A 19,607-nucleotide genomic window follows, 5' to 3' on the forward strand; every position below is an offset into this window, starting at 1 on the left:
GTCAGTGTCCTCATCTATCTGTGCACTTTAAAATTATCCTGTGACCAGGCTGTGATTTTGCTACTTTTCTCCTGGTGTTCATTACCACAGAGTTTAGCTGCTGCATCGACCTGTCAGCGCCCTCTGCTGGACAGATACAAGCATAGAGGATAGATGTACACTTATTAATGCCACACAGGTGAAACTCACTCATGTTACAGAAGCACAGGGGTCAACAAGAAAAGGTGAGTTAGAGTTATGTCACGCAAAAAATTGAAAAAGTGTGTGTGGGAGGAACTATTTACTATATACAAGTGAAATTTCTAATCTATACAAATGGTTATCAATACCTCTGCTTCCTTTTTACTTCAGACAATCTGATTTGACTTTTCAGAGTAGATTCAAATCTGCAGGGAGGCGCTGTGAAGATTAGACACATAAAAATAAATAAATAAATAAATAAAATAAGGCAGTGAGTGTTAATTTCTCCAGTTAGCAGTAGGCAGGGCTTTTCTTGTGAATAGTGGGGGAGAGTAAACATATTTTTGCACATGTGTTTGGGTTATTTACTGGTAAATGGACCTCCACGTCTTAGAAGTTGCCTGAAGTGAGGTAGCTGAAGAGTCTCAGCATCTTCACACTGAAGGTGGATTAATGTGGTGCTCAGGTGAAAGGTGGAGCTTCCTTTGGAGGTTTTTCCAGGCACGCCAAACTGGGATGAGTGCCTGGATGCTTGATCTGGTCCGAGGACTCCTCGGGATCTCAGGAGCTCTAATACAGAGAATCATGATGAGTCTTAGGCTACGTCCACACTGCAGATCTTAATGCTCCGATTTTTTGATCAAATCCAATTTTTTTTGTCTGCTTGTCCACACTACAAATAAAATGTGACAGCAAACCCGCTGTAGTGTGACAGGGCTCTAGAGTGCGACCAATTTGGTCGCAAATGCGACCAAATTTTTCAATGGTGCGACTAAAAAAAAATCTTAGGTCGCACCGGTGCGACCAAATGCTCGAGTAAGAAAAAAAAAAAAGACTACGCAACTCTGAAAGTCTCCGTGTGGTCAACAGCAGACACACATTATGCCCCTATCGTGGTCTAAACCAATCAAAGATAGTCAGGGGCGGGACCTCTCTGATTGGCTGTGGTCCAGTTGAAAGTGCAGGCAGACAGAGAGGTGAGTAACTTGAATAAAGCCATATCGATTCATTAAATCCTGAATTGACTTTTAAATATAAATATATTTGGCCAGAAACACCAGAATCTCAGGTTAAAGCTCACAAAACAATTTCAACAAACAGTAAATGAGAGCAGGTAAATGGATTCTGCACAAAGACGTAAACACAGAGCGCGGATCCAACGCATCAGAATCACCTTTCTCTTTCTCGGCTTTCTCACTCGATGAGCATTAAGACCTGCAGTGTGAACGTTGGGAAGACAACGTTGGAGAAACGTGAACATTTTATTTATACTGTATAATCTGTGGATTCTGACAGAAATCTGCAACTATCATTTGAAGCACCAGCAGGAGAATTATTAGGTTATTTACATTATTATGTAAATAATGTAAATAATTTTTTTATTTACATTATTATGTAAATAACAAAATAACTCAAAGCAAAAATTGTGAACACGCAGACAAAAAAATCGGATTTGTTCAAAAAATCGGAATTGAGCATTAAGACCTGCAGTGTGAACGTAGCCTTAGCCTCAGCGCAGTGACCCTAACCCTAACCCTGCACCTCCATCAGGACAAGCTCCATGTTCCCACCTACACCTGCAGGTGGCAGCATTGCAGCTCTGTGCTGTTTGCAGACCGCTCATGAAGCTGAAGAGGAAGTTGCGGAAAGGAAACGCGTTCCTATCTCCTGCTGCTCACCGAGAGCTGGAAACCTTCCTCACATGCTTGACCTCTGCACGTTTCTTCATGACTGCGCAGGTGAGTCTTTTCTCACCTGTGCGAGTTTTCTGACGTTACACCACGCTGACTGTATCACATTTACCTGTCAGAGAAACAGAAGTTCAGACTAGCTGCAGGAAACAAACATTCAAACAAAACTCAGACATGTGATCGGAAACCGAAGCCGAACTCCGGCTCATGTCACGATGACGTCATCAGCGGTGTTTGGACAGAAATGCGTATGTTTGGGGTGAAAAATGTTCAGATTTGATGTTTTTCAAACGGACTTTTGGAGGCGAACCAAGGGCGCCATGGATGATCAGCAGGAAAAGGTTAATCAAACAGCGAAACGTCAAACTTGATCCTCCAAAAGGCTCCTCCCCCTTTCAGCCAGCACACCTGCGGTGGTGTCTGTCCTCCGTGTGTCTGCAGGTCTGCGCTGATGGTGGTGTTAGAAAAAATATCAGGAGGTGAAATCTGGAGATGAAGGGAGAGGATTAAAAGGATAAAGACACAAAATTAGTTTGAGTATTTTATCAGGTTATGTTGAGGGGAAAAACATATCCGGTAAAAAGTTGTAACATTTGTATTTTTTACGAGTTTTTAGATGGTTTTAAGGAAAACTGTCATTAATATTTAAACCATTTCTAATATTTAAAAACATCTAAAGCATTAAAGTTATTTATTCTCCCATTGTTGGTACAATAAGAACCATAAGTGTTGGGTATCTGCTGAGCTGAATGAAGAATTGACCTAAATACCGGTTTGATAACTTCCAGGAACATGCGTCTCCTGAATACCTCCATGCTCTGTCCTCCCTCCTGCTGCTGAACATACAAGAGTGTAGGAGTGAATACAGTAGAATGAGGCATGCTCAGATGCGAGCCGCACTGAATGAATAAACACGTCTGTAACAGTTTCGGTAAACAACAAAGGCCTAATGTGATTTTTAACTTTAATTTTCAGGTTCATTTGTGGTTAAATGTAATTTTAAAAGACATTCCTGCAGGATCAGCACCAGAGCCCCTTTAAAGGGTGGGTTGGATAAGGGGACTTTACTATTATTATTATTGTATTATTTAAAAAGGGGTCAGCAATCACAGTTTAAAGATTACATGAGAGTCAGTCCTTTATGATTACTAAACCTGAACTCTGGGTCAAATATACAAGCTTATTTAAGGATAAACAAGCTACTTTAAACCAGTATGTAACCAAAGATGTATACACAGTACACCTCAGAGAAATGTAGCCACAGGTGTAAAGCTGACATTTAGGGTAGAAAATTCCCAACACGTGTCCATTTGTTTTGCAGTGTTTGAGTTTGTCATGCTTTAAGATGAGCTGCACAGGCTGGAGAACGACCTCTTCAGTTTCAGAGAGACACGACGGGTATTTCCCAGAGTCTGTGCTGCACAGGCCCAGCTGCTCTGGCCTTCTCACTCATGCTGGTTACTACAAATTCAACTGTGCTTACACTGCATTAACTCTGTGGGCATTTAAGTTTTTTCATGACCAAACTGTATGAATTCATTTGATTTACAGTTGAAGGGTATCATTAGAAATCAGCTGAAGGCCACAGTGACTTTTTTGGATGGGCCTTGACCCCCGTTTATGTTTTTATGATGCTTCTTTAGCGAAAGTCTCAGAATTTGAAATAAATCTGGAGAATTGATGAGTTAAGAGGGTATTTAAGGGAACAAAATCAGAAAAGTCTTAAAAAATATTTGTTTAGTATTTGGGGGATAAAGTATGTAATTAATTCAGAATGACAGTTTTTGGTTAAAAAAAACAAACAAATAAATATTTACTAAAATGTTAAAAAACCACAAAAAAACTGCCAAAAGTCAGAATTGTGTGGCTCAAAGCTGATTTTGATATCAATATCTTCCATCATCATTCATTATCAGCTGTCATGATGATGATGGGGAGGAGGAAGTCTTCATCATGTCTCCAAACACAAACAGGAAGCAGTTTGAGTTTTCCTGTGTTAGCAGAAATGTACACGCTGATGATCGGAAAAATATTAGAAATGCTTTGATCCTGAAGCTTTTTGATGTTTAGTCTCCAATAAATAGATTAATGAACAGATTTCCCAAATGTTTGTTAAGTGTTCCTGTTCATGGTTTCCTGGGACGTGTAGCTTCAGTGTTACACCATTTACAGCTTCATGTGATGGAAAAACATCTTTTAATGAAGCTCCTGTTTTATCTATGAAGCACATTTTTGACACAAACTCTGTGAGCTTCAGATAAATAAATATAACACGAACTCCACACAGGAAACAGGAAGTTTGAAGTCTGAGAATGACTCAGAACTCACTGTTTAACGGTAAATAATCTGATGGATTCATAGTTTTTCTCCTTCAGGTGTGCGTGTTGTACTTCGCGAAAAGCGTTGAGCTGGCAGGTGTGAAGGAAGAGAAGACTGTTGCCGTGCCAACACCAATCAGCAGCCACAACCTTTGGAAGCTGTTGCTACAGCGGCACCCAAGGTAAAAAAAAGAAAAAGAAAAAAAAGCACACATGAACATACGTGTGAAGACGAGTCGGGGTCTAACAAGTGTTTGTGTGTCCAGACTGTGCGAACTGCAGGACGGCGTCGTGTTGGCAGTGCGTCAGGAGTACGTTCCCATCGGCGACCAGGTGCTGACTCTGGGAGACGGAGACGAAGTCGCCGTAGTGCCGCCGCTCAGCGGGGGCTAAGAGACTTGAGACTGTAAGTAATTACTGATCAGAGATCAAGAAAAAGGTCCATGTCAGATATTTTCTCCTGCTTCACTTCCTGTTTCACTGCACAATTTAAAAATAAAAGCATATTTTCCTGTTGTGACTTTAAATCCAATAAATTAATGATAAAGAGTCAACAAGTTTGATCTAAACCACCATTTCTTTTCAAAGATGTCGAAGGGGCTGAGCGATGTCTTCAAGCTGAGCCGTGATTGGCTGTCTGTGCAGGAAGTGGTCGACACTGTCAGCAGCCCTTCGTGTGGAGCCATTTCAGTATTTATAGGTTTGTTCCCATTTACTTTATTTACTTACCTGGGTGACTGAGCATGCATCAAGAAGCAATGTGGCACGTTTCTTTTATTTTTAAATATTTTAGAGGAAAATAAGTCAGAAGCATTTGATAAAGGGGAAAGTGATATATTTAATATAGGATGGTGATGTAAAGTGTCAAATGCTGGAGAGGAAAAGAAAATCTGGCATATTGATAAAATATTTAAAATTTTACTTCTTATAACTACTCAAATTTGTGTAAATTTGTGTAAAGGCATTTTAGAAAAACAAAAGCTGAATTTTTATTTAATGTTCCAATACAGCATTTCAACATTTCATGTAAAATTGTGTGAAATGTCAGTATTTAAGAAAGAAGGTAAAGTAAAAACATTTGAGGACAAAGCTGCAGTTCCATTATTTTAGGAAGCTCTTCTAGTTACTTTGTTTTAAAAACAAAGTATGTTTTCTTTTCTTTTCTTTTAAACTACAACATTTCAGGGTAATGCTTTACAATAATTAGAGTAACTGTTGCAAAAGCCAGATAAAAATACTTTACTTAATAATAACATCTTGTTGCTATGTCATCTTAAATCTGTTGTTTGATTTGGACACGCTGGTGAGTACGTCGACCCCGGAGGGTTAAAATACTCAGCTTTTATTTCTGAAGCACGACAGACAGATTTACTGCTCAGTCTTAATATTTTCTACAAGTATTTCTCAAAGATATTATTAGTGTTTTGTATTTAAAGTTAAAAAAAATAATATAGAGGTTTGTTAAAGCAGATCAATAACCAGTAACAGTAACAGCAATGAGTTGTCCTTTTGAGATCAAGCTCCTCCTCACTGTGTGTCAGACTACAAAGAGCTGTTTAGTGGTTCAGGACCAGGTGTGGATGAGTCCTCACATTGCTGGCTATACAAATTTGTGCATGCGCCTGTGCGTGCTATGTGTGTACACAGGTACCACCCGCGAGGACGAGGCAGACGGCAGGAAGGTGGTTGGACTGGAGTACGAGGCCTATGAGCCCATGGCCCAATCAGAGTTCAACAAGCTGTGTGCTGACATCAGAGCGCGCTGGCAAAGCGTGACACACATCTGCGTCCACCACAGGCTCGGGTGAGGACGCTAAATGTGGCAGGTTGGCGGGGCCACACTGGTGTTACATTTGTAGTTTTTAACTTAAATAAAAAATATGACATATAGCTTCCACCATCAGGTGGGTGAAGGTGGGCGAAACCAGTGTTGTCATAGCGATCTCATCTCCTCACCGCCATGACGGCCAACAGGCGATTCAGCACTGCATCAGCCAGCTGAAGGCTAATGTCCCCATTTGGAAGAAGGTGATACCTCGGAGCCAGTCTGATCAGCGCGATCGACACATCATGTCAATGATTATTGATTATTGATTGTGTGCTTGTGATCAACAGGAAGTTTATGACACGCAGGAGGTGAACTGGAAGGAGAACGCTGAGTGTTCGTGGTCCACTCAGAAGAAACCGCCAGAAAACACATTGTCTGAGGGAAAACCTAAATAAAAAAATGTGATAAAACACAGCTACTTGTGGTGGGCGGAGCCATAATTATATGTTTAGATAATTTGAGTTTAACTCTAATTCTCTTCATTTGAAACACAGTATTTCAAAAAACTAATGATCATGTAAAGCTTTAAAAATGTTTTAAATTTTGTATTGACTGAGTCTGACAGTCACATAGATTTTTTTTCCCCCTAAGATACTAAATGTACGAATGCTGTAAAATCTTCCAAAATGAACTAAAACCATCATCAGAACATGAAGAAAAAACTGCTGTAAAACTTAGTGTCCAAAATATCTGTGTGTTATCTTGAAGGTAAAGCATGCCTGTGCTGTCATTTGGTGTGATACCAATTTATACCACAAGGTGGAGCAGCGATTAAGGTTAAATTTGTGTAAACTTGATTGAACCAGGTGAGTTATTAGATTATATTCGTATCTACAGTAGAAGGCTGGGAAAAGTAAATCTTGGGGAGATGGAGGATCTGAAAATGTAATAAAGGTTAAAAAAAAAAAAAAAGCAGTACACACACCTGCTGATAAAATGCTGCCCTCTGGTGGTACAAGTTCAATCTGAACTTTGCAGTTAAGATTAAACTGAAAAGCATCATCATCCTCTGGATGAAGGCAAGCACCCAGGTTGAAAGATTTCTCTGTAGTCCACAGGAGGAGGGTCAGTCTGGTGTATTGGTGTTCCAGCAGGAAGCAGGGCGTCTGGTTCACGCACAAAATATGAACAATTCCTGCGAGTGCTGAACGTGAACTCGAGAGAGGACAAAGGGCTGAAAATCTGATAAGATGTGAACTGCTGTGCTTTGAGGTGAAGATTTGTTCCTGTCAGTCTGCTGATTAATCTGAAGATGTTTCCTGTCCTCGTTATCGGGCGTCAAACAGACGCGACGCAGGCTTCGTAAAAACATTTTACAAATACTCAAGTGTGACGTGAATGATTGAATTTATCATAGATTAATTGGTTTCTCAAACAAACGGCGTAAAAATGACCTGATATCAGCCGTCACCTCTGAAACCAAGAGACCATAAAGACAGTAGAAGGTCTGAATGGGGCGATCGTGGCTCAAGAGTTGGGTGTTCGTCTTGTAATCGGAAGGTTGGCGGTTCGAGCCCCGGCTCGGACAGTCTCAGTCGCTGTGTCCTTGGGCACTTCACCTACTGGTGTTGGCCAGAGGGGCCGATGGCAGCCTCGCCTCTGTCAGTCTGCCCCAGGGCAGCTGTTTCTACAACTGTAGCTGCCTTCACCAGTGTATGAATGTGAGAGTGAATGAATAGTGGAATTGTAAAGCGCTTTGAGGGGTCCCGAAAAGCGCTATATAAATGCAATCCATTATTATTATTGAATGTTTGACTCAGCAAGGGAAATATTAATTGTGGCAAGTTTAAAAGAACCATTCTTGTGCCTGCAGGCACTCCTGCAGTGAGATAAGATCATGATGGCTAAGAGGCGGAGTGTATCTGCATGTGAATCATGTTTGCGATTGTGTCAAACAATAAAATCTCCTGTAAAACCAACGACGTCATCCAAGAAGCTTAAGAAATCTAGAGCACGTGGTCACCAGAGATAAAAACAAAAGGACATGAAGTAAAGCGTGTAACAGTGAAGCAGATAATAAATCTGCACAACAGCTGTAGCTCACACTCTGGCATACAGCACACCAGCTGTGCATTTTACCACAGTGGAGCAATTTTTATGATATTTATAAATACAGGTTATGTATTTATAAATACAGGAAAAACAAATTGAAACCTCTGTGAGAATCATGGTAAGAGGTCGAGTTCCAGGGAAGAAAAAAGCTCTTAAGATGTTATTTTTGGACAGAATATTACATTTGTGTATTCAGTTATGTCTAATTCAGTTTATTTTAATACTGCCATGATAAGTGCCCAGAGGTGTTTCAAGAGGGTTAATCTGTCTTTTACTGGGGTAACTATGTCACTGTGTTACGTTCCAGATCATGTTAAACTGATGCTTGTGTTTCCTTTACGTGAGTAGAGACGTTTGCTCCACAACAAAATTCAGGAAATATAAATTAGGGATTAAAATTTCAGCAGAAAGCAGGAGATAACATTTCTGTGTCTTTAAATGTTTATGTTTCCTCAAACGAAACCTGATCGCTACCCTTCAGTGATTCACTCTTTCCTTCACTGACTGTGTGTGAAAACTAGTAGACATTCGAGTTACCTGCTCAGGTGATCAAACAGGCTCTGAACCTGTTGAGTCACCTGATGAAGGTGAAACTAGACTTCTCTCCTTTTTTTCTTTTTTTTAAAGAAAAGGTTTCCATAGGTTATCGCCTCTCATTTCACGCATTGCTAAATGGGTGAGGAAAATGAAGCAAGCATTGGGTTGCTGTGACTAACCTGATCGAGTAATACATGCCTGCTTATCACAAGAGCCCGAGGAGCCTTTACGTTGACCGTTAAATGATCGTGCACCTTTTATCTAACCTCTTTTTTCTTAACATGTTCAGAGGATCACATGTCCCATATGAATGATGTATAAAACAATTCAGCAATAAATGAGATGTTTCTGAAGCAAACAGTGGACAATGTTTGGATTTAGTTATTTCTGTTAAGTTATAGAGATAGAAATTAAACAGAACAACAATATGAAACCATTATAACAAATAATTATGATTGCTAAAACACCATAAACAAATAAACTTTAGTTACCCCTAAAATGGGAAATTCCCGAATTCCGCAACTCAAAACAGGAAACACAACCAGGAACAAAAAAAATAAACTAGATTAATTTTTCAGTAGATGTTACTACAAATGAAAGCGCTCAAGGAAGTAGAAAAGCTAGGTTAAATGTAACAGCTCAGCAACTACAAGTCTAAATAAAAAAACCAACAACAACGAGTAAAACTAATGCGTTTGATGTTTTTAAATAACAGCTTTAATTTGAAATTGTCCCGGAAGTCTGGTAACAGTTTTTATCCCCCAACCCTCCGCTATTCCGGTCAGCTGACCAAGAGTCGGTCTGCTGACTGTCAAACGCTCCAAGTCTGTACTGATACTGGGAGACTACCGTCACCGGGCCGAACCCTGCTCTGGCCATGTTATCGGAGCTCCTTTCTCGGGCAGCCACCTGACACCCTCCGCTGTGATCCGGAAGTGCAACGGTTAGCCTAAACACGCCAAAGTCGCGGAAACAGCCGGATTCTCCCTGTCATCCGTGACCGCTCATCTGGTCGTCTCCATCCCGAGCCCGTGTGACTCCAGCCGGCCCACCTCTCAGGCAGCTTCCGCTGACAGCCATGGCCCTGCTGGACCTCGCCACGCAGGGCCTCGCCGTGTTCGGCTTCATCCTGTTCTTCGTGCTGTGGCTCATGCACTTCATGTCCATCATCTATGTGTGAGTGCATCGCGGAGCGAGGCTAAACATTGCTAACGGCTAGCCTCGGCACAGCTCCTTCCTTTATTTCTGTCTGTCCCCGTGTGATTATGTGTGAACGGGGTTAAACACAGAAATAAGCCGACCCCCTGCTCCTGGGGACGGGTTTGTGGATGTATGACAGGAGGTGAACCTGCAGCCTGGACGGTTAGCTCTTGGGCGTTTTCCTGGTTACCGCTAGCCGGGTAATGTTAGCTCGGACGGGATATTCCGGTTACTGCGGTCCTTTCCGGTGGTAGTAAACTAAATCGCGTCATTAATTATAGTTTTATAAACCGTGAATCGATAGCAAGGAACCTGAAGTAACCGTATTTTATCGTACAGAACATTTTAAATGGCGGTAGATGTTTAGGTGACGTTTCTGTAGCTTATTACGCACCTAATTTCCTGCTTCCTCTTAATGCAGAATCTCACTTAATTAAAATAGGATTTTAGAATTTTCATTCAGCAGCCGCTGTTCTTATATTATGGAGTGTATGTTTAGTGTTGTATTTAAGTGTTGTGAGCCGTTGTTTAATTCGGCTGTAACCCGGTTTATCTTTTACTTTTTAATTCCATGAATTTCTATGTGTTTGGTCATGTTTATACTTCTGTACACGGAGCATGACTAAATCAGTTAACTTTTAGTAGGACAGAAGATAAGCATGGCACATAGAAGCCATACATTTGTGCAGCACCATAAGGGAAGCTGAAAATGAGCATGGGCTTTGGTGCTGTGGAATTTGTGGAACTTATCTTTGCAGCTTAAATTTTTTTTAATGATTTGGACTCAACAGAGTGAATTAATGCTGCAGGTCTTATAGCAGCACCTGACCTGGCAAAAAAAAAAAACCCAACATATCCTCTAAATGGACTTTAAAGTTTAGGCTCCTATTCATTGGTCTGAACATGGTTCGTTCATCTCCACCGCTATAGTAAAAGTTCCAGGCAGTCAACTTAAAGAAGTTTCTTTTAAACCCCCTCCAGATCTTTGAAAGAGCAAAAAGCAGCTGACTTACTGAAGGTTTTGTGAGGTTTGCTTCCCCTGAAATTCTTAAGAAGTCATGTGACAGCTTCCTTTTTTTTCAGTAGGGAAAGAAAATTGGAGCATACTTCAAACAAACTTGGGAAATGTGTTTTAGTTGGCTATTAAAGGTGAAAGATAACACGAGTTGATCTGCACAAGGATGTGAAACTGTACTTTGTTGTCTACACAGTGTGGTGGAGGTAAACATGCTTCCAAAGTTTCTTGGAAATCCGGGAATCTGTCACAGTGTGTTCATACATACACAGTGTGTTCAACACGTTCATGCATGTTCACACTTCCCTGGAAGATGTAGGGAGGATGGCAGCATTCATGCCTGCTTTCAATGGGATTAATATTTGGAATGAAAATGACACATCACACATGCGCTCTTCTAAAAATGTGTATTGCCAGAAAATAAAATTATATGTTCACTTTGACAACATGTGAATCTATACAGATAACATGAGGATGAAATAATTGGGAAGGTTAATTAAAAGCTGAGCTAGTTTGTTTATTATTTTAACATAAAATTATCTGTAAGGATGGCAAAGCCATGTGCTTTTACCTTTATCGCCTTTCCCTCACTCTTATCCTTGGATCAAACAGACAGTCACTGCCTTTGCCCATATGGAAAAGAAATAGTAAAAACTTATATGATTTACTCATGAAAGTGGCCACTTTCTCATTACTTTCATATATTGTTTTAGTAAGTATTCAAAACATACAAGTTTCATTTATATAATTTTTCAAGGGATCTTATATGTGTTTTCACTCTTGTATGCTTTTCATACAAGTTTCACTCAAGACAGATACAAACTTTATAAGATTTATATATATCTTTTCCATATGGGTGGTCTTATTCATGACCATTAACAGGACATATGCTCAATGTCAGCATGACGAGTGAGGCAGCCTATGTAAAACGGACTCTCATGAAGAGCCTTTTGTCTCACAGGCAGTGTTTTCACAGGAAAACACCAGCTAAACTCCTTCATCACATATTTTAAACCTAAAGTGATGCCTTGAGCTGACAGAAAGCATCACTGACGGAAGCTGAGAGAAAATGAATCATATTTTAATCTAAATGAACTGTATCACTTAGGAGTAAAAAGGAGCTTTTAAGCATGACAGAAAGAGTGGTTCGATAAAATGTTGATATTGACTGTCAGATAAACATATCAACAGCAAGAAAGTGCTTCTATGCACAGCTATGTGCGAGTGACACCTGTACCACAGACCTCCGGGTGTGAAGCGTTTGTAAGGGTGGTGCCCTGTAACGCCGTCCTGATGGTAGAGGATATATTCACCATGAGGAGGGTGTGAGACATTGTTGAGGATGTCACACCTTTTTCCAGCACTTGGAACTCCCAGAGTTGCATCATACCATGTTATTTCTAACCTGCAGTATTTACAGACCTATTAAGGTCTCCACAAAACACACTCTGTACTTCTGTCCACCTCCAACCATCTCCACATCAAGTACAAACCTTGTAATCCTTCTCTAAATGACTCAAAGCCATCCTGCTCGCTCTAAAAGCAAAAATCATCTCTTCTGTTTTCAAATGGAGAAAACACAGAGTAACAAAGTCTGTTTCATCTTCTCTCATCAAAGCACCAATTGTTGCACCTTCAGTAAATTAAAGACTTCAGATGAGTTAATGTACTGCATTCACAGAGTAATGAATGAAGATGTACTGCAGTACACCCTGGAGGGCCGTCGTGGTAACAGATGTTACTGCAGCTTTCACTCTAACATGCAGTGATCAGTCAGCTCAAAAGGATTGAGCACATCTGATGATTGTGCTGTGCAGCCTTTGATATGTGCTCTTACTAAATGCAGATGAAACATGGCACACACAGGTCCAGATGACTGTATTTTCTGCGGTACACGTAAAAGAGCATTTCCTGTATGGCCTGTGCTTTTGATATTTTTGGTACAGGAACTGTTAATGAGGACTTTCAGGCTCTGGGAACTCGATGGGTATGGAATCAGATTTGGAACAGGCGACTGAAGAAGACTCTCTTTCACTCCTACTGCTGCTTTTCAAATATTAATAGTTTTAAAAGTCTGAGAAACTTCCTCTGCTTTTACATTTACTTTCTGGCCAGGATTGTTCCACAATATCAACTATGGTCTGTGTTGAAATCTGTTTGTTTATTGTCTAATTTCCTCTTTCTGAGGAGAAAGAAGCGAGTCTCCTTTGTTCCCCTGCAGACAGCTTGTTTGTGCTTCCTCGTTGCTGCTTTTACTTCTTCAGCTACCCATAGTTTATCTTTTAAAAATCTCTATGTTGTGTCAAAGCTTTCCCTTATCAAAAGAGAACTGTAGAGCCTATGAAGATGACGTAGCTTTTCTGTGAGACAGTGCACTGTCATTATTCTTATCTCACTGATTGAAGCTCAGGTTTGCTGGTTTTAAGCGGCTGTGTGTAGAGAAGTGTTCTGAACCCTGTAGTGCCTTGTTTATATTTGCTAAAATATAAATCCAGGTCCCTCTCCTCTCTGGTAGGATGCTCTGAAGTTCCTCAGGAGAGATTACAGGGTATTAGAAACAACATTTGGTATCCTACTTACCTTACCGTATCTTATCTCTGCTGCAGCCCAAGTATTTGCTCTCTGATTAATATAAATAAGCTATAAAAAACTTTACAATCTCCATAGATGGGTCTAAAGGACAAGGACAGAACATCACTATGATAGTGTGTAGCTGTTGCACCGTCTGTCATTAATATAAATACAGACACCTCTACCTGCTTTTTTTCACCACTCCATTCTTACAGGATCGCTGAACGCTGTGATGTGAAGGGAGGAACTCTTTGTGTCCTTTACAAAGTGCATTTCAATTTGTTTTTCTAATTTTGTAAATGTGTTTTTGGTTCAGTTAGTTCCCAGTTTTTGTTTCTTTGGAAGTCTGGTTCTTGTTTTTATTTTCGTAACTAAAATCTCTTAACAGGCTTAGTTTGAGCTCACTAGGAAAACCTCAGTCTGGATATCGTGTTTGTGCTTCCAGTTAAAAGGCCATCATTGTCCTCCCTGGATCAGAACACTTTGCATTAATTTCAATAGTTAAAGTAAGCTGCTGGAGCAGGTCTGACACAGGAAAATATACTAGCTCCCTTCCAGTTAGGGCTGTTGGATATAACGATATATATTGGCTGACGATATAAAAACGTCTATCGTTGCATTTTACGCTATTGTTTGTTTCGTGGTGTCGCAAAATAAACCGTTTAGGGCAATATTTTTTCATTATTTTCATGGTCACTGTGGTGGCTATATAAATTTTTTCTTTCTCTCTTTCTCTTATATTTAATATAACCACACTACGGACAGACAAGCGCCTGTTTTTATGCGTTGTGGTTAGCAACAACGACGGTAAAACCACCGCGTGTCCGCTTGTTTATGTTCCACATAAACCTTTCACAATAAAGCTCAAGATCCTGTTGAGACTTTTCAAAATAAACTGAATCACGTGAAAGAGCAGATTATTTACGGGTGAGAATTAAAAAAGAGCCGCCAGGTGCTAAAAAATAAACCTTAGACTCAAACGTTAGAACAGGCTTTTCCCCGCAGCACACCGTGTAATAAATACAAAGAAAACTGCGGCCTTTACAACTTATGTCTAAAAATGTATAGTTTCATGCATCGGTTAAAACACTCGACTCCAGCTACATGATGCACAGCTGGAAACACTTCCCGCAAGTCGAGCTGCCCGAGATTCACAGAATTTACAGAAAATGTTACATTTTTGTGATTTATATCGTTATCGGGACGATAGAATTATTATATCAGGATATGAGATTTTGGTCATATTGCACAGCCCTACTTCCAGTACAGCTATAAAGTTAAATAGAACCTGGAGCTATAAATCTTTACCTTGCCTTTGGCCAAACTGATTTCCTAATAATAAAATAAAACTGAAATAAATCAAAGGTCACCCGTTAGATAAAACGCAATCTGTATGAATGAATGATTTTATTTTTTAACCCAGTGAGACACCAGTCAGATTATGCTAACAGGAACTTTTTCACCCAGGCGCTGCAGATTTTCCATTCCTGATAAACCCAGAGACTCAAAATAGATTTTAAAATATGTTGGTAATGATGTTCTCTCTAAATAATGTTTTTATTTGTTTGTTTTTTCAAATGTTTCTTTGATTTTTACCTGCTGACCTTTGACCTCTTTCTTTCAGACGTCTTCACCTCCACAAAAAAAGACCAGAGGTCAAACAGCCGTTCATGCAGCTAGCTGGAGTTTCTCTGCTGAAGCCACTAAAAGGAGTTGACCCGAACCTGATCTCCAACCTGGAGACATTCTTTACACTGGATTACCCAAAGGTGAAGCCAAATACTCCCAACCCAGATAATTACCCTTAGTACTCCCCCCAGCTAACCTATAATGACTGCCTGACTACCAAGACTCCTACTGTCCCACCCTACAGTCCCAGTTACCATCCCACTTTCCTGGGCTACCATCCCTGTCCTTCCACAGACTGACCTTCCATTGCCTCAGTCTACCCTGTAACATTTACTAACCTTTGAGCTCCAATAATAAACATCTGTCTGCTGTTGTACCGCTTCTCAGACTAATTGAAACATCTGGTTTTACAGTTTGAAATCCTGCTGTGCATTCAGGATCAAGACGATCCAGCTGTTGACGTCTGCAAAAAGTTGTTGGGAAAATACCCGAATGTAGACGCTCGATTATTCATTGGTGAGAAAAAATTACTTTAAATTAAGCTTCTTTTTTTTTTTTTTCTTACACGTTTTTCATCTGTTAGCAGCTAACATTAGCATGTGATGTCTCTGGTTCTCAGGGGGGAAGAAAGTTGGAATTAACCCCAAGATCAATAACTTGATGCCGGGCTACGAAGGAGCCAAATATGGCCTGGTGTGGATCTGCGACAGTGGCATCAGAGGTCAGTTCTTCACCACTGATGTGATGGCTATCATTGTTTTCATTGATGATTCTAAAGCTAACTCCCTTTGTGTTTGTGTGTTGCAGTGAAACCGGACACCCTGACAGATATGACTAATCAGATGACAGAGAAGGTGGGACTGGTACATGGGTTGCCGTACGTTGCCGACCGCCAAGGTTTCGCTGCCACACTGGAACAGGTAAAGTCACACTAATGTAATGGGAATTCTTTTCTTTAGTTGTCTTGATGCTAACAAATGCTAACATTAACCTGTTTCCAGGTGTACTTTGGGACATCCCACCCCCGCTCATACATCTCGGCTAATGTGACTGGGATAAAGTGTGTGACGGGTATGTCATGTCTGATGAGGAAGGATGTTCTGGATCAGGCCGGCGGATTGGTCGCCTTCGCCCAGTACATTGCTGAGGATTACTTCATGGCTAAAGCTATTGCTGACAGGTTGGCACGTTAACATTAGCACCCTGTTGATGTTGCTGTCAGAGCTTCACTTCACACTTATCCTATCTCTCTGCAGAGGCTGGAAATTCTTCATGGCGACACAGGTGGCGCTGCAGAATTCTGGATCTTACTCCATTGGCCAGTTCCAGTCCCGCATGATCAGGTGACCTCAGTACTCATTACTGAATGATTAGTGATGGTTTTTAAATGTTTTTCCCTCCATTTTGCCTGGGTTTTTTTTGTGTGTTTCTTTTTTTTGTCCATGACCTGCAGCAAGACATAATTTTATTTACATTTATTGTGTTCTTTATTTTCTTACCTGTTTTGTTTTTCACAATAATCCATTAGTATTTAGTTTTTATTATTAGTTATAAGCAGCATTATTAGGGGTGTGGGCTTTTGACTAAAGGGTGGTTGTAGCTGTTGGACCATAGCTCATAATTCTGAATCCCCTCTTTGACCTGAATCCTCAAAGCAGCTGATATTAATCAAGTTTTATGTCTGCAGGTGGACGAAGCTGAGGATCAACATGCTTCCCGGCACCGTGCTTGAGCCTGTTTCCGAATGCTTCCTCGCCAGTCTCATCATCGGCTGGGCCGCTCATTACGTGTTCAGGTACACCGTTGACCACACAGGGATGAGGTCATTAGTTGACTGGGCGTTTGTAATTCTTTGGCCTCAATCACCAAAAAATAGATTAAACATTTATCACCTGGACATCATCCAGAGAAACTATATTGATCTCTGTGTGCGTGTGTGTGTGCTTTAGATGGGACATGATGGTGTTCTTCATGTGTCACTGTCTCGCCTGGTTTATATCTGACTACATTCAGCTGACCGGGGTCCAGGTAATATCACATACTTCTAATTTACAAGGAATATTTTTTTTCAACAATAATTACTTTTTCATTTTTAAGAATTCAGAAACACAAATATGAAGCTGCCAATTACTGATGTTTTCCGATTGATTTAATAATAATATGAAAAATATGAATGTTGTATTAATTTTCTGCCTTTAAATAGAAAAGATGACAGTTTATTAAGTAAGGTTAATTAAATTTAAAAAAAACTTAAGCCAATTAAAAAATAAAAACATTAAAAACTGGAACAAAAAGATTAAAATATTTGAAGGTTCAGTTCAATAAATAATCGTAAAAATGTTTAGATTTAAAAGTTTTTTCTAATGAAAAACAATGCAAACAAATGTAAGAAAGTTAATAAATTTAAATGAAATTGAAAAATAAGGAGATTTTTTAAAAGTGTGACTGATTATTGGTTGATGACATCACCACAGGGCGGCCCTCTGTGCTTCTCGAAGCTCGACTTTGCAGTCGCCTGGTTCATCAGGGAGTCGATGGCGGTGCAGATCTTCCTGTCGGCTCTGTGGGACCCAACCATCAGCTGGAGGACTGGACGCTACCGGCTACGTTGCGGAGGCACCGCTGAGGAGATCCTCGATGTCTAGTTACCTCGGTGACGGGCCTCATCTGCCCCCCACCTCCACCCTCACCTCCTCATTACAGCGAGGAGAGGAAGAGACTGATGTTTGTTTTTGTTTTTCTCTTTTTTTATGAGGAAAAACTGAAGAGTGTGCGTGTGCACATGAGCGTGCGTGTGTGTGTCTGTGTGTGTGCGTGTTTTAACTATTTATCTTTCTTTTGGTGCTAAAAGCTGAAAGACGCCAGAACAAGCCAATGAGAGAGCAGGAAGCAAGGAAATATGTGAGCAACACATGCACTGAATCATCTGGTCTTTGATCAGAGCAAGAAAACAGGAAGACCGTGAGCCAATCAGGACAGAGGACTACACAATACTCCCACCTGATTGGCTGATATTATTTTGCATGGAAGGTATTGACGGGCATAAAATAGGCATGAACGAGAACAGACGTTTTACTCTGAAAGTCCTCTGTGCTGTCAGATATTTAAAAAACTACTTAATTTGAGACTGCAGCACAAACTTGAATGTGACATTTGTCACATTCACATATCAGAAGAACAAAAGTCAGCTTTCACTGTTTTTCTATTGCAAAGCCTTCTCTTCTTCGGTGGTTTTTGGAAAGCTGGAGCTGGAGGACTGTGCTGTTTTCAGAGTAAAATATCTGAAACCTTCTGATTATCACGACTTTTATCCGTTTCCATTGTTTTACAAAAGTAAACAAAAAAAAAAACCTTTTGGATAAAAGAGGAAAATCTGTCCTGGGTGGTTCTGACTGGACGAGCTGAAGTCGTCCAGTTCTGGTTCTGGAGTCATAAAGAGACTTCAGCTGAAACTAATCTTCAGCTCCGGAATCATCTTTATGTGAAAGGTGAATTATATTCAGCTTCTGAGCCTTGTGAGTCACTACAGGAAAGCAGCTGCTTGGTTTTTGCTTCTGTCCATAAAATCTGTGCAGCTTTAGGATAAACATAAAAAAAAATGCAAACATGAGCAGCTGAAGGACTTGAGGCCCCTGACTGTCGTTTAGAAAAAAAAATGAAGTAAACAATGAACAAGTGAAGTTTTCTCTTAATTCATCATTAAGTTATTTGAAAAAAAATCCTTGTAATTAAATGAAATCGTCAGAATGTCATTATTTTGTCATTGTGAAGGTGCAAAGGTACGGAAACGTGACAAATTATTGTCACAAAATCAACAAGTTCCATCATCAGTTCAGCTGCAAAACCCATAAACGGTAAAATACTCTTTATTCCGATGTGAGATGCACATCATTATTAAAAATAAATTAAATATTTCTTTGCCATTTCATTTTAAATTGTTAAAACAACACGAGTATAAAATTGATCTAAATTTTAAACTGAAAAGATTAGAAAACTTCTAAAGGGATTGTTGTCTTCTTGAGTAAAAACCAGAAACAAAAAAATTACAGCGGGAAAAGACTTGTCTTAATTAAAAAACTAAATTACCTAATGAGACAATAACTTTTCTGGGAGTTCAAATGTCTTTTTCTCCCCTGATTTAATCTCTGACCCTGGAAAACACTTGGGAATCTAGCACTGAATGAATTCCAGTATTTTTTGTAAGGAACAGTCGTAGCATTTCAAGAATTTCTCTAAATGTAAAAAATAAAAAATAAAAATAAAAAAATAAGGACCAAAAATCCACATTTCTGAAGTTTTCAGTCTGAACACTGTATGTGTGTGAGGATGTGAGAGGAAGTGTTTCTTTAAGCTGTTAGCGTTTAGCTGTTACCGTAGCCACTTGCGGTTTGGTTGATGACATCACTCTGTCGGATGAACCCTCGTGGCCAGTCAGATGAATCATGTTTGTTTATTGTTGTTGTTGTTGTTTATTTTTTCTAAAGACTTATCTAATGTGGAACCGACCAATCACAGTTCACAACTGTGTCACGATAGGAACAATAAAGTTTTATCTCAACCTAAAATCTGTAAGTGTTTTGCGACTG

At 39.9% G+C, this 19,607-nt stretch overlaps 2 protein-coding genes across 5 annotated transcripts; both read left to right on the forward strand.

Moving 5' to 3' along the window:
* The first annotated feature begins 1,741 nt into the window (after positions 1-1,741).
* Positions 1,742-7,113, forward strand: LOC102791272 (molybdopterin synthase catalytic subunit). 4 transcript variants are annotated; one of them, XM_006782155.3, is made up of 5 exons: positions 4,456-4,595; positions 4,778-4,889; positions 5,837-5,993; positions 6,094-6,217; positions 6,305-7,098. In XM_006782155.3, exons 2-5 carry the CDS (start codon positions 4,778-4,780, stop codon positions 6,410-6,412), a joined length of 501 nt encoding a protein of 166 aa, XP_006782218.2. In that variant the 5' UTR covers positions 4,456-4,595; the 3' UTR covers positions 6,413-7,098. The 4 variants fall into 4 exon arrangements, with proteins under 4 accessions (XP_087699574.1, XP_087699575.1, XP_006782218.2 ...); XM_087843448.1 differs by lacking the exons at positions 5,837-5,993; positions 6,094-6,217; positions 6,305-7,098 and adding exons at positions 1,742-1,919; positions 4,233-4,371 and having other exon boundaries at positions 4,778-4,881; XM_087843449.1 differs by lacking the exons at positions 5,837-5,993; positions 6,094-6,217; positions 6,305-7,098 and adding exons at positions 1,803-1,919; positions 4,247-4,371 and having other exon boundaries at positions 4,778-4,881.
* A 2,260-nt stretch (positions 7,114-9,373) lies between these two features.
* Positions 9,374-19,586, forward strand: ugcg (UDP-glucose ceramide glucosyltransferase). The gene is made up of 10 exons (XM_006782153.3): positions 9,374-9,782; positions 15,017-15,161; positions 15,435-15,537; positions 15,641-15,742; positions 15,829-15,941; positions 16,023-16,201; positions 16,278-16,364; positions 16,709-16,816; positions 16,971-17,049; positions 17,496-19,586. Exons 1-10 carry the CDS (start codon positions 9,685-9,687, stop codon positions 17,664-17,666), a joined length of 1,185 nt encoding a protein of 394 aa, XP_006782216.2. The 5' UTR covers positions 9,374-9,684; the 3' UTR covers positions 17,667-19,586.
* The last annotated feature ends 21 nt before the right edge of the window (positions 19,587-19,607 follow it).

Source organism: Neolamprologus brichardi, chromosome 7, assembly GCF_056152115.1.
Source record: "Neolamprologus brichardi isolate AB-2024 chromosome 7, ASM5615211v1, whole genome shotgun sequence".
In the NCBI taxonomy this organism is placed as follows: domain Eukaryota; kingdom Metazoa; phylum Chordata; class Actinopteri; order Cichliformes; family Cichlidae; genus Neolamprologus; species Neolamprologus brichardi.

Bases quoted from the DNA above. Each gene is read 5' to 3' on its own strand.
- LOC102791272 (XM_087843447.1), top strand. From the start codon at position 5,686: ATGAGTTGTCCTTTTGAGATCAAGCTCCTCCTCACTGTGTGTCAGACT. The intron at 5,994-6,093 runs GTGAGGACGCTA...TTCCACCATCAG, and splicing joins TGCGTCCACCACAGGCTCGG to GTGGGTGAAGGTGGGCGAAA. The intron at 6,218-6,304 runs GTGATACCTCGG...TGTGATCAACAG, and splicing joins ATGTCCCCATTTGGAAGAAG to GAAGTTTATGACACGCAGGA.
- ugcg (XM_006782153.3), top strand. From the start codon at position 9,685: ATGGCCCTGCTGGACCTCGCCACGCAGGGCCTCGCCGTGTTCGGCTTC. The intron at 16,365-16,708 runs GTGACCTCAGTA...TTATGTCTGCAG, and splicing joins TTCCAGTCCCGCATGATCAG to GTGGACGAAGCTGAGGATCA. The intron at 17,050-17,495 runs GTAATATCACAT...ACATCACCACAG, and splicing joins TTCAGCTGACCGGGGTCCAG to GGCGGCCCTCTGTGCTTCTC.